Source organism: Quercus robur, chromosome 5, assembly GCF_932294415.1.
Source record: "Quercus robur chromosome 5, dhQueRobu3.1, whole genome shotgun sequence".
In the NCBI taxonomy this organism is placed as follows: Eukaryota; Viridiplantae; Streptophyta; class Magnoliopsida; order Fagales; family Fagaceae; genus Quercus; species Quercus robur.
In genome coordinates this window covers 63,937,913-63,951,913 of record NC_065538.1, presented here as the reverse complement: position 1 = coordinate 63,951,913, position 14,001 = coordinate 63,937,913, and the positions used below count along the sequence as shown (strand labels likewise).

The 14,001-nt window shown below is 36.5% G+C and overlaps 1 protein-coding gene across 1 annotated transcript; it reads right to left on the bottom strand.

The window, feature by feature from the left end:
- Positions 1 to 2: 2 nt before the first annotated feature.
- LOC126726646 (30-kDa cleavage and polyadenylation specificity factor 30) lies at positions 3 to 13,725 on the bottom strand. The gene is made up of 7 exons (XM_050431956.1): positions 12,995 to 13,725; positions 11,808 to 12,197; positions 6,560 to 6,722; positions 6,292 to 6,402; positions 5,640 to 5,708; positions 3,089 to 3,175; positions 3 to 1,290 (listed from the first exon to the last, which is right to left on the bottom strand). The coding sequence occupies exons 1-7, from the start codon at positions 13,447 to 13,449 to the stop codon at positions 394 to 396; spliced, it is 2,172 nt and encodes a 723-aa protein (XP_050287913.1). The 5' UTR covers positions 13,450 to 13,725; the 3' UTR covers positions 3 to 393.
- Between the last annotated feature and the right edge of the window lie 276 nt (positions 13,726 to 14,001).

Here is a 14,001-nt window from a genome sequence, read left to right as displayed (position 1 = left end):
AATAAACGGAATGAAATACAGATGGCATTTATATGTTATCCATCAATAATAATGTTGAATTTGTAAATCACCTTAGCAGCCTACTTAATACAATTTTGTATAAATTTCTTTACAAGTACGTTAGTCTAGATCAATAGTAAAGTCCCACCCCTCCCCCCATCTGTTCAATAGTTCTTCCCCTGATTTGTTACATAAAATATAACACATCCTAGCAACATTTTCAACTAAATTTGAAAGAAAAAAAAAATTATCACCCAGAATTTATCAAATACTATAAAAAGAACCAGTGAAGAATTGTAGTTTGATCTTGTTGAAAAGAAAGCAGGTAAGTCTGAGGAAGCAGCTTCCCCAGTTAGCAATGTCACTCATTTGCTGCTCAGCTGGTAGCATCTGTCAGTGATCAGAGACAGTGATACCATCTCCTTCTGAGCCTCGTCGCTTCTTCTTCCCTTCACCATGCCTTGAACGCCTGGGTGCCTCATCCTCACTTTCACTTTCATCATTCCGGAAGTTATTACCAGCACCATATTGATCATCATGGTGAACCTTTCCGTGCTGATATTGTGAGTCATCATCTGGTCCATCACCCGGACTTGGCATCTCTTGACCCTTGCCTTGGTCGGATCCTGCACTATACCTGTCATTTCGATCATTAGCCCTCTGATCTCTCTTTACAACCCGGTTGTTGTTTTGATTGGATGGTGGAGGGGGTGGTGGAAACATTTGGGGCATTCCAACCGGCCGGCCAGGTCGTGCCATATTTGCACCTGCAACCCCCATCCCTCCCATAAAGGGGGCACGGCCTGGACCCATCATCATCCCAAACCCACCACCTGGAAATACCCCAGGTTGTGAAGGTCGCCCACGAAACATCATGCCCGATGTGGGACCTGCAAAATCACCAGAGAATCTAGGACCATATGGTGCAAAAGCACGGGGGCCCACACCAAAAAGATCTGGCATAGGAAACCCATCAGGTGTAACAGGTCCATATGATAACCCATCAGCACCTATCATAACAGGGGGGAAACCCTGCATCCCAGGCATAGGTCTGGCTCCACGTGCCAGTGGCATGTGAGGGGGCCACATGATTCCCCTGCCCCTTCCTCTGCCCTGAGTTGCTGCCCCAGGAACCTGACCAAAGCTCTCCTCCTCTTCTTCACTTTCTTCTTCTTCCTCTTCTTCATTGTCCTCGAATGGGACAATATCTGGGTTCTCTCCTCCATTTTCTGGATTGACTCCCTTAGCTTTCTCCTCCTCCCGTTTTGATTCTGCTGCAATTGAGATCGCCTGTAACCAAGGAAAAAAATACACTGACAATTAGATTTGACCATTTCTTACCATTTAAAACGACGTACAAGAGAGGACATCTTCAAGTCCAATGCAGTTTCTTTTGCTGTCTGCATCCACTTCCTCAAAAAGGGTGCCAGACAGGGGATTGGAAAAAAGAATGATTTCCCTAATGATATCTTGCTGCCGATAACTAGCTCCACTAAATGTTCATATTTACATGGTCAACAAACTGATTCCCTTTGCTACATAACCAATAAATCTCCCAAAAGCATCTAAATGGACAAGATTAAGGAAAAACCAAGATCTATTGAGAGATATTTTACTTGTTTAAAGATATAAAGAGAAATAACGACAATAATATTTTAGAATTTCATACAAAAATTATATAGGAACAAAATAACAGTAGTTTTTTAATCTGTAAGTAACACACACACAATCTCATTATTATGGGAGGAGGAAGTACCACTAGAGCCATAGCTTATTGGCAACAAATAACAGCAGTTTATGAACACAAAATTTGATATTATATTTATAAGTATATCCTAATATCCACTTATTGATTTTCAAAGCATTGCTAATAGAAATTCCCTATGCAGATACTGATAGTCCCAATGTGTCCATATTTTAAATGTCATAAGATTTTTTTCCCTCTTAGATTATGCTAGAAGTTGCTATTGTTGTCCTGTCATGCATGCTATACCATTTCCTAATATTACAGGGCAGGTATGTCTATCCAAATGAAATATTTCTACCACTAAATTTTGACTAATCGTAATCCATCTTCCACAATGTAATCCCATCTAGATCATTCCCTCCTCCACCCCCCCCCCCCCCCCCCCCCCCCCTGCCACAAAGTGGCATGGGTAGAGTTCAACTGCACCTTTCTCCATCCATACTGCAATGCATCATTCTGTATTTTCATTCTACAGGAGCCAATGCATTGCTCTTATTTCTGCTCACTCACTTGCTCAATGCCTATTGCAAGGGAAACAATCTAGTAACACTGGGATTGGCATTATATCACCTTCTTCTATATGCTCTCTCTTATTTCATACAAGACTGCAAACTGAGAGATTGCATCTCCTTTCACTGTAGATAATTGCTGTGTCATGGACATTACTCTTGTTGAAGTAATTTGTCTTTGACTTTTGACTTGGTGTTTTCATTTCTATCCGTCCTTTATTAATAACTTCTAAAAAAAAATAGATAGTTGTGAAAATGAGAGGGCTTGAAGTTTGAACACAAAATATATGTATTTCAACATACCAAAATCCAGTAGCTTATGTGCAACAATAACTAAACACTTTCATCTACACACGGTTAGGACCTGTTCAGTTGCTGAGAATTTCAAACCTTGAGAGTTTTAAACTCACAAAAATTAGAATGCATTAGAATTGACATATATACTGCTTGGATATACTCAGAATTCGAATTTATATCATATTTTAGACAAATTATATATGTGTGTGTTTCATTTTCTAAAATTAACTCAATATAATTAGTTTTGAAAAGGGGGGTTGATATAAGTGTTGCACTAATAATTCACGCAAAGAAACGACACGTGAGAATTGACATTCCATAACTAGAAAGCGGAAATTCAAACTCACAAATCATGGGAATTGAGATGTTCATTGTCAAAACAACAAAAAAATTATTTGGAGATTAAAAATTCATATCCTAATTAAGAATACACCCTAATTTCACTCCATTTCCTTTTCTAGTTTAATTTTCTTCTTTTTCTGAAACCTGCTAATTACTATGTTGCATCCCAAAAGAAGTCAAAAAGAAAACATACCATAAGTTCACTATCTGGCTCAAGATAAAGCAAGGAAGCCAACTGCTCACCAACAGAAGGCTCTAGCTCCTGACAGTCTCTACTTATCTGCAATGACAAAAGCATAACAATGAGATAAGTTGAAGCTCATTTTAATACATGGCTACAAGATATGGAATCTCACAAGCCAAATATACATTAATTTACAATATCGCTTTCCAGGAGTCATCCTCAATCCAACTTCCAGTGAGTGCACCATTGCTATATGCACTAGATTTTGAAACTCTATGGTTTAATTGTCAATAGAATAGGAAACTTTTAAGGCCTTTATGCATTTAGTTTCCGCCCTTGGTATAAACTGTCATGTGTTTACTGTAATCATAAAAAGCCATGGCCCTCTTTTGCTATTTAATTTAATACTTATTTAAATATTAATAAAATGGTTAAAATTTTATGGGTTCCCCCATTGTCTTAGTGGGATAATGACCTATCTTTAACATGAATGAACCTGAATTAGTTCCAACCAATTCAGTTAGCACTTAATGTGTCAAAAGATCAAGCGGTAATTTCAACAGTGTTCTATCATAATGGCAAAGGTACCATGTCAGTATGTATAAATTCTAAATTGCTAAATCAGTAACAGTAAAAATAGGTACAAATTCCAAATTCTTAGGGCAGAAGCTTTGCTTTTTGATTTTTTTCTAAATAAAGTTTTTTATTACCTATCAAAAAAAAAAAAAAAAAGTGTCCCTTGTGGGCTTTGTCCCACATTGCTAAGGTAGGCGTTGAATCTTGGCTTTATTTTTATCTTTTTTATACATGAACCATAGCTTTATAAGTGCCTAAGCTACCTTGGTACTTTAGTGTACTCCTTTTGGGGTTGATTTGGGGCTTACACCTATAAGGCCTCCATTTGCTCCTGTCATTCTCCTTAATTGCTTAGCAAAATAAAATCTCCCTCCAACTTTTCATGACAATTTGGAGAGAGGAGTGGGACTTTTGATGGTGGTGAGCTTCTTCTTTTTTTCCTTTTTTTTTTTTTTGATAGGTAATAAAAGTTTTATAGATAGCAAAAGTGCAATGTGTTTACGATTTTAAACTCACAGCAGTGAAAAAAATATATTCAAATCAAAAGGAAAATCTAATAGAAATAATGAAATCAGACAAGAAAATACAATGTGTGAGACCCCAACAGAAATAATGTAATCAAGTCTTGATTTTTTAGATCATTGTATGATCGGATGACTGCTTTAGGAATTGTCCATTTCATGTCTTTCTTAAAATTGATTTAGTATTAAATCAACTAATAAGAAGGCTGAGACAATACTCAGAAAATTGTTGATACCCATCTTGCCCCCCACCCCCTTTTTTTTTAACTTTTTTACTATAAGGATTGAAAGGTATATCACTCTTTAGAAAAAGAAAATTCATTAGTAGGACCTCTTGAAAGAATGTTTTGATTTTTTTTTTTATAAGTAATTAACTTCATTGGAAAAATAAATAAATAAATAAGTAAATCCAATAACACAGGCAGTGTGCAAAAGAAACAAGAAAAACATTTGAAAGAATACCAAAAGAAACAAGAAAACAAATTGAGAGAATATTTAGATTATAAAGTTATTATCTAAATGGACAAATTTCGGTTACAAACTAGTTCGTAGCCAATGGCTACAACTCCACTCAATTTCTTTTTATCGGATGTGAATTTTTACAAATCTACCATTGGATTACATTTTCTTCTTATATTCTCCATGTTTGCAAAATTTCCAAAAGATCAATAGATATGTCATCAATCAAATGTTTAAATTTCAAGTTTTTGTAGTCTATAATTATGCATAAAAAAATAAGTTTATGGATCGAATAATAAATAACATCCAATTGGCACGAAAGTTCACATGCGTGTTAAGAACATAAAAAATATGCAATCCAACAATTAGATTTTCAAAAGACATAGTCATGTTAATTTTTTTTAGTAGGAATTGTAGCCATTGGCTACAAACTAGTTTGTACCCAAACTTTGTCCATTTTAGATGTGTTTTCAAACACTTCGATGCTTCTTATTTATTATTTAAACCTAACATTAACATAAAATCTACCCAAAATTATATTTTTATTACTTAATTAATCACCTCCCTGGTATTGTATCCTAATTTTCAAGAATTGCCGTGTAACCATGTCCATATCCTGTGTATGTGTATCTGCATCCTAGCATATGTTTGTCTGTCTGTGTATGTGTGAGCCATTGTGAGTGTGCTTTAGGTCAAGTGAGAATCAAATTACTAAATCAAATCTCCATGTGAGGTTGGGTAAAACCAGGGTCAAGCCATGATGATGCGCTTATCTCTATAGTTTGGCCTAGCTCCAACTTGGTCGTGGTTCAAGCATTAAAAGAAAACAAGTAGATGGAAAAGGAAGAAGAAGACGAAGAATAAAAACAAAAAACAAAAAAGAATGCTGCAGCAGCAAAAAGAACAGAAACCAATTCTCATCATAGCCATCAGTCAGCTTTATAAATAAAAAATTAAAAACACAGAGAGAGAGAGAGAGAGAGAGAAGAGGCTCAAAATAATACCTTCACTGGTAAGTTCTCATTGTATGGATTCCTTAGATGGCGAGTTTTGTGGAAGGATAGTTCACATAACTGCATATAAGAAATTGCAAATGGAATGACAACTTTTTATTTGTTCTACATAGAAATGTACATAAAGCAATTAATAAATGTAGCTTATTCAGTTTTATGCCCCATAATCTTTGCCTGGTATCCAAATTAGGATACTGACTTCAACCATAATTTCAACCAAATGCCAAAAGTTCAGACATCCCACATAGAGTTTCCTTTACATTAGAAGCATCAAAAAAACCAGCTCCAGTATTATATGTAATGCACAATATCTTGGAAGCTCCTTGCTCGTTTAATACATGAATAAATCTCTTAAAATGAGTGCATTGATCAGTAACAAGAATCTCCAGGAAAACAACAACATAACCAAGCTCCTCTAACAAGACCCTACCAAATTTTTGGAACTCAAATTGACTTGAAAAGAGAAATAGAACAAAATAAATTAAAATACACCTGGGTCATTTGATGGGGTGTACAGAAGCCTTGTCAGGACCAAGGTTTTTGTCATCATTTACAGCATAAGAATTTTTGGAACCAAGAAAACCTTTTGGGTAAAAAAATGCCTGACATCTATCAGTACCATTAAGATGAAAAGAAATGGTACCTTTAACCATTTGACAGAGAAATTCCGCCCATAATGGGCAGTTCCATGTGCATATTTCCAATTGCCCCCGCCAACAGACCCACCAATTCTGGATGTCATCTTTGCACAACCCTGACAAAATATAGACGACTTTGCAGTTACCTCAAACAGACAACTGAGATCCGGACTGACCAGATAGAATTGACAACCTAGTATGTAATGATCAAGAACCACAGAGGTCTAGAGCACAGATTAATTAGTTTTGTAGGATGCTAAATCTGAAATCTACCTGGAAATGTCGAGTTCGGTTGACTGAGAAAATCAGAATGACATTTTCAGTGGAGTCAAAAGCTTCATTCAGTTTAGCTTCATTGCTCCTTTGAGTTGCCCATACACCTTGTTGTACAGATAATTCCAAATTTTCACGGTTGCAACTTTTAACAATAAAATACCTGGGTATGCATGTTAGAAAAGGAATTAGATCCAAATTCATAATATCCCATCTAAATAAACAAACAGGTGCTTTAACCAGAAAGAAAATAATATTTGGCCATTAAACTTAAAATCCAATCACATATTAACAGTTATGAAATTGACTGTTAATTGAATCAAGGAAAACCCTTTCCAACATTAAATCTCAAGCCTACATCATAGTACAGCAAGCCCTCAAAACCAATAAAACAGGTCTATAGGTATATGGTTCATAACAACAGCTAGATGGCATATAATTGAAAAAATTAATATAAAAAAATAGCTAGTTGAATATGGTCAAGTAGCATAAACAAGCATGCTAACCGCAAAAGGCATATCTTTTCCAATTATAGCAAGACAAAAAGTCATTCCCAGCATACAAGACTTCACTTCTACTGTCTGGTAGAGGTGATTAGTAGGCAGCCTTACAAAAACAATCCAAACAGCATTATCTTTCCCAAGGAGAATTAAACACAATTGAGTTATGTGTTTGAATTTAATTAAGGAACCTAATTTACTACACCTAAGGAACTATACCTAAATTTTATCCTATTTTAAAATAACCAACTTTTATTTTATTTTTCATACCTTTAGCAAATAAGCTACAAAATATAGAGGATGCCAGAATCAGCCCTGCCACCAGTAATGAAGGGCCTACGTTGGAGAAGCTGATTCCTAGACTTGAACCTCCAATGCATCGCCTTGGTGGAGGGCACTTGCCATCACACCAAGGTCCAACCTCTTCTCATTTAGAGCTAGATGGTCCATCAAATCACAGGTGAATTTAAAACATTGCACACATAGGAATGTAGTGTAAACTAGAACCTCATAGCATGGTCAAAAGAAATTATTAATATAACAAAAGTACATCCTCATACAAAAGTAAGGAGTAAGATACTGGTGATACTTAGAAACGAAACTGGCTAGAAATTCTATTGCTTCATATTTATTTTATTGTGATAACTATATTTTTTTATCAGTAAGTTACATACAGACCTAGTTGGGTTGAACACATGACTTTACTCTACACTATGTCTTTACATTCAGACAAGGTGTCATTTGAGCTAGAGCTCATTGGCTGCATTGCAATAATGGTACCTAATATTGCCACAAAATTTGGATAATCTTCTCAAGAAAGAACCACATAACACCGACATCATATCCTTGCAATCGAGAGTGATAATAAAATTCTACTGGGTTCTGTAAAATACATGACAAAGCCATATAGAACCCCAATTCTATTATCATCCAAACTCCCTAATTGGGGGAAAAAACCCCTCCAAATGGCCCTTTAGATCAGTTGCATTCTTTAATAAATACAGAATTAATTTTACTTTCTACTTTTCTTAAGTATTTTTAGCAAGAAATAAAAGGTAATGCCCAAGTACTCACACAATACAGAAATAAACTATACCATAACAACAATCAGCAGCTGATTAAGTTATCAGCTTTATGAAATTGATAAGGGATATTGAATAACCAAATCTTGGATCAACTTAAAACCAGGAGAGTAATATGTTGTCTTCAATTTGTGAGGCAAATGCCCTCAAAATGCCTGTTTCGACTACTTCACATCAGGCAAAGTAGCACCAACCTGCAGTCTACACCACACCTAACCTCACAAATATAATCCAACTAATACCTGACAAGGCAAACAGAAAATCTTTTTTCCCCCCACCATATCAGGTAAGCAAGGACTTGAACACAGGACCTAGGACTTGGCATGCCAAGGCCTCACCACCCAAGCTGGGTGGGTTAAGGCAAAAATACCAAATCTTAGCTGTTGAAAAGCATGTCATGGCTTTTTTTTATGGTACTTCACAGTAGCAATTCCAAATCTTCAGGCCACTCCACTTATCCCCTTCCTACATTACCACCAAAAATAAAAACCCTTATAAAAGGCATAAATGTAAGAATTAGTTCTCTCATCACTCCGCACATCCAAATACCTCTTGACATCTATTTGATCAACTCAAATGTCACCTCTGTTTCACTTTCCTATTGTATAGAAGTAAGTCATCATTTTTTCTTCATCTCTTATAACTCCTACAGTAATGTCATTTCAAAATATGCTCACCCAAATCCTTCTCTAAATTTAAGCATTTTTTTGTTGAGTTACACGCACCTAGTAGGTTTGAGCACCCCCACCCCCCCGACCTCATCCTCCCCACACACTTATGAGAGAAAAAAGTGCCATTTGAGCCAAGGCTCATCGGCAAGACCAATGACTAACCATCAACATGACCTCCTTTGAAACCAATTCTAAAAATTTTTCAAAGTGCACAAGATTCCAAATTATAGCAAAAAGAAACATGAACTCAGACAAGGTGCCCAAGGCGCATAATCATCCATGTCCAAATAAAAAGAGCCTAGTAGTTCAATTGACACCTCCCGGTGTTTCTAACGGAGACGTCCAGGGTTCAAATTCCACTCCCCCTTATAACTATCAAAAAATCATCCATGTCCAAATAAACTAGACACCTAGACAGTTCAACAAAATAGGAAATCATTGGGTTTTTTTCTTTTTTCTCCCTTTTCTCTATAGCTATTCCACATTCTTACTCAGTACATCAATAAAATTGTAATCTCAATGTTCTTGCCTTTCCTATCTTGCTAAAGCATCTCTTGAGCACAATAAGCAATTAAGGTTTTGTAGTTTTATTAATTTTATAAAAAGAAAGTTATCAGAAAACAGCATTCTCCATAACAAAATCACTTGAAATAAACTCACAAAGGAAGGATCCAATTCAAGCAATAGAATTAGATAAAAATACTGCCTTAGTTATTACTTACCAAAAGAATTCAAACCCCTAATCTCTCAACCAAAACAGAGCAGACCCAAAAAAAAGTGAACAGTCAAGCGTCAAACCCATTGATGTAGGATTTTCCCTAAAAGAGGGCAGAGGGGAACAAAGAATGAGAAAGGGTGTTAGCACCTACTATATCTCCATCAAGCCTGTGATTAATCATCTCATATATCCATCCAAAAAAATTTTAATCAGACTTTTATATGAGACACCTTTAATTACTAAATTTTACAAAATCACATGTTTGGCAAACCCTCATAGCTTATAGTAAGCACATTCCTTCCAACAAAAGGTCTATCATATTCCCTTCAACTACTTTAATTAGTAACCTAAGTGAGCATAAGTCTCACAGTTGATTTACCACACACTAACAAATCAATGGTAGAAATCTATAATGATGTAACATAAGCAGAACAAAATATTCTAGAGTATAGAAAAACACAAATCTTGTCAAGCATTATTACCAAACTCAATAGAAGTTATCCAGATCAGTACTGGACATGTTTCATTGATCTAATCCTAGATCTTGTGATAATAGGTACCAGAAATGAGATGAATCAATGTAACTTTTTTAGCATGCATAACATGGTCCTTGGTGGCTTTAACCCTTATCTGAGATGTAAATGTTACTTCTTCCACAAACTATACATACACACACAACGTATATATGCACATATGTACATGTCATATATATATATATGACTTAGTTTACTGAAATATATTTTAAAAGGCTAAAGAGTAAAGAATGAACCCCAAGCACACAAGACACCATTTGATATAGATCAATACAACTCGCACTCATATGGAATGGAACACAAGACCTCACCCTCCACCACTATTTTCTTTTTCTTTTTTTTGGCTAGGTAAATAGGGGGAGGGTGGCTAGTGGGGTTTGAACCCCCAGTGCCCAAGCACCACAAAAGATGCTGGAACCACTGGGGTATCCCTTGAACCCCACCAATAGCACCTTTATGGCAAGACGAGATGCTATTTGGTCTAAAGAACATTGGCATGACAGGCATAAAACTCATAATAGATGCACTAAAAAAAAAAACATAAAAGGAAAAGAGAATAGGGAAAAATTTAGGTACAGTTTCTTAGGTATAGTACCTTAGGCTCCTTATTTATATTCAACTATATGGTTGCATTGACCAATACAACACAAGATGTTTTATTTCCCCAAAGGCAATTAAATTCAACTATGTGGCTCTTTGGTCTATGCAGCCACAGTTGAATTTAATTGGGAAAACTAAAGTATAGCACCTAAGGAACTATTCCTGAGTCTTGTCAGAGAATATAGCATCAACAAGAAGCTCCACATTCCAATTAAAGTTTGATATATTACTAACAGCAACACATTTAACCACAAGGAAAGACATTAAGGCACTCAAAAGGCATCAGCCACAGGAATCAAGACACAAAAGCAGCTGATATGCAGTTAAGGCATTTTCCATGAGCATCACTAAGATGGATTACTCAAGGCACATGCCATAAATGCTACTTGAAATATAGCTTTATGGACCTTTAAAACAACATATTCTGCCTCACAAAATAAAATAAAATTTATCAAATGATGGCAATGACAACAGCAACCAAGCCCGGGCCAGCTATGGATACTCAATAAATTAGTTTGGACTGCCACATGTATGTTTTTCTGCCTATCAGATGATAGCAAATTAATCAAAAAATACGTTTTCCCAAAACTTCTGCTTACCTTCATATTAGTGTTGCTAATCACTTTTTTTAATAAATTAAAAAAAGAAAAGAAAAAATTCACAGAAAAAGACCATTCCAAGTCCCTAGAAAAAACTTTAGACCAGCAAGTTATCACAGTTGTTTGCTTTCCTCTAAGATGCCCCAATCAACTTATCCAAAAACAAATCCCCAGCAAAAAAAAATTACAATGATGAAGTACACTGCATAAGACAAGAAGCAAATCCACAAATCATATGGTGTTTACTTTACTTTTAGATGCCAGAAGAAAAAAAAAATTTATTATAATTAAGTACACTCCATGAAATGAGAAGCAAATCCATACATATAATGGTGAAAATGAGAACAGTACAACATAAAATGTGTATAAAAATCTAAATTAACTACCATAAGCTTAAGGGAGGCTGATTACAGCTGCTAAACAAGGACAGAATTCTTTTGGGCATTTTATTGGTTGAAAGATGAGCCCTTCATGACGACGCCCATGTAAATATACAAAAACTTCTTTACAAAACCTAATGAAAGACCTCAGATCTCTGAACAAACCTAGATATTCCTTGAGGCAAAGGTGTAGACGTTCTGTTTGTCTGATTAGGCAATCCATTTGGAACAATTTGTATCTGGTTCTGGCTGACCTGCTGTTGGGACTGCTGCTGCTGCTGCTGCTGCTGCTGGACATTAGCAGACTCGATTGTTGAAGATTTTCCAACCACACCTTGATTGACAGTGTTGGGACCTTGTGGAAACTGAGTTTTTTCGGCTTGTTGAGAGAAACCAGCATTCCGTTGTTGAAAAAATTTGTTCGAAGGGTTGTAATTGTAAGAATTTAAATGCTGAATCTTCTGAAGGACCTCTTCAACAGTAGGTGGAGGTCCGGGCATTTTTGCATGCCTATACCGACAATCAGGACCATTTGGACAAAAACCCAACTTGTACCTGCAGTTACAGAATACCCCAATTAAGTAAACAACTTCCATGCTCTTATTATCATACTGGTTCTTTGTCTCAACATGGTATACAAAATTAACCCAAATTAACATGTAGCATATCCATTTTTTACAAAACAAAGATTTCCAGCTTTTCGTAATGCAGTACCATTGATAAAGTTCCTATATAAATTTCACAATCAGACCACAGCATATATACTGGAAACCGTAAACCAATATTACAGCATACGCATTCTTGTAACTCCCCCTTCCACACACTTTTTATACTACAGAATACAGATTTCACACCTACAATATATACATAGCCAAAATACACCGTCAGTACCTAAATTTTAGCTTAGGAGTGATTTTAGTCCCTAAAGTTTAAAATAATTGCTTTTAATCCCTAACAAACTTAAAATGATCGACTTTAGTCCCCAAAAAAACTTAAAAGTGATTGCTCTTAGTCCCTAGCAAACTTAAAATGATCACTTTAAGTCCCAATAGAGCAACGGGGCTGCATCATCTAAGAGACTAAAAGTAATCAATCTAAACTTTAGAGACTAAAATCCCTAATGTACTAGGGACCAACAAAGTATTTAAGCCTCTATATATACATACACTCATTCATTGAATCTTGTGCTCCCCCATCTATCCAAGATCAATTGCAAATCCCACAATTCATTCAAACATTAGCTATATACATAACCACAAAAAAATCACAATCAAAACCAACCCATCTCAATTAAAATCACAAACTTTATAAATAGTTAAAAAAAAGTTACAAATACAAAGATAAATACATACATGTTACACTCCTTGATATCTTCGTTGGTGTGTTTGTAAACACAGTCCTGCTCGCGGCACTCGCCGTAGAGGCGGAAGAAGCGGCAGACGGGCATCCGCGACTTGTCGTATTGGTGGAGGAACCCGCAGGCGTCGCCTTTCATACACAGGCTCCGCAACCAGTGACGACACACCGTTTGCCGGAAGCTCCGCCCGCCCGGCCTATAATTGCCCGCCCCAGCCTCCCCTCCTCCTCCTCCTCCTCCTCCCGGTCCTGCCGCGTGGCCCACGGCGATAACGTTGGTGTTGTTAGCGTTGTTGTTGTTGTTGTTGTTGGCGGCGTGGATTGCGGCGGAATCGGACTGGATTATGTGGGGCCCGGAGGTGGCAGCAGGATTTGCGGCGGTGGCGGCGGTGGGACCGGCATCGAGGCCGCCTTCGAAGTCGAAGCTGAGGACTCCCTCCGGGTCCTCCATTAGAGAGAGGGAGAGAGAGTTTTTTTTTTTGGCTTTGGTATCTGTGTTTTTTTTTTTTTTTTGGGTGGATTGGCTAATGAATTAGGGTTTTGGGAAGCATTTAATTTTGAGTTTGAGAGAGAGAGAGAGAGAGTGTGTGTGTTTGTTGTGAATGGAGGGAGGAGTCACGGTTATAGGGCGGCTGGGTTTTGCAACGGTGAATTGTTGCAATTTTTAACGGCAGAGAAAGAAAGTGTTGGTTTGATGAATCATGAATGTTGAGTTTAGCAACAAACAAAAAAAAAAATTTAATAAGCAGCTCGCAAGACAACCTTTTAGTAAAAGTCAAAAAGCAAATTTTATGAACACTTTTACAACAAACTAGTCGCTAACCCGTGCGATACACGGGATAGTTAAACAAAATTTATACACATTCACTTTTATTGGTACAATCATTTGAAAATAATTCTAACTAATACACTTAAAAGGGTTAGTAATTTATAGTACTTACCCCCCACTATTAGTATACAGACACTAAGTGCAGTCGTCGTAGCCCTTTGAAAGAACCTTCCC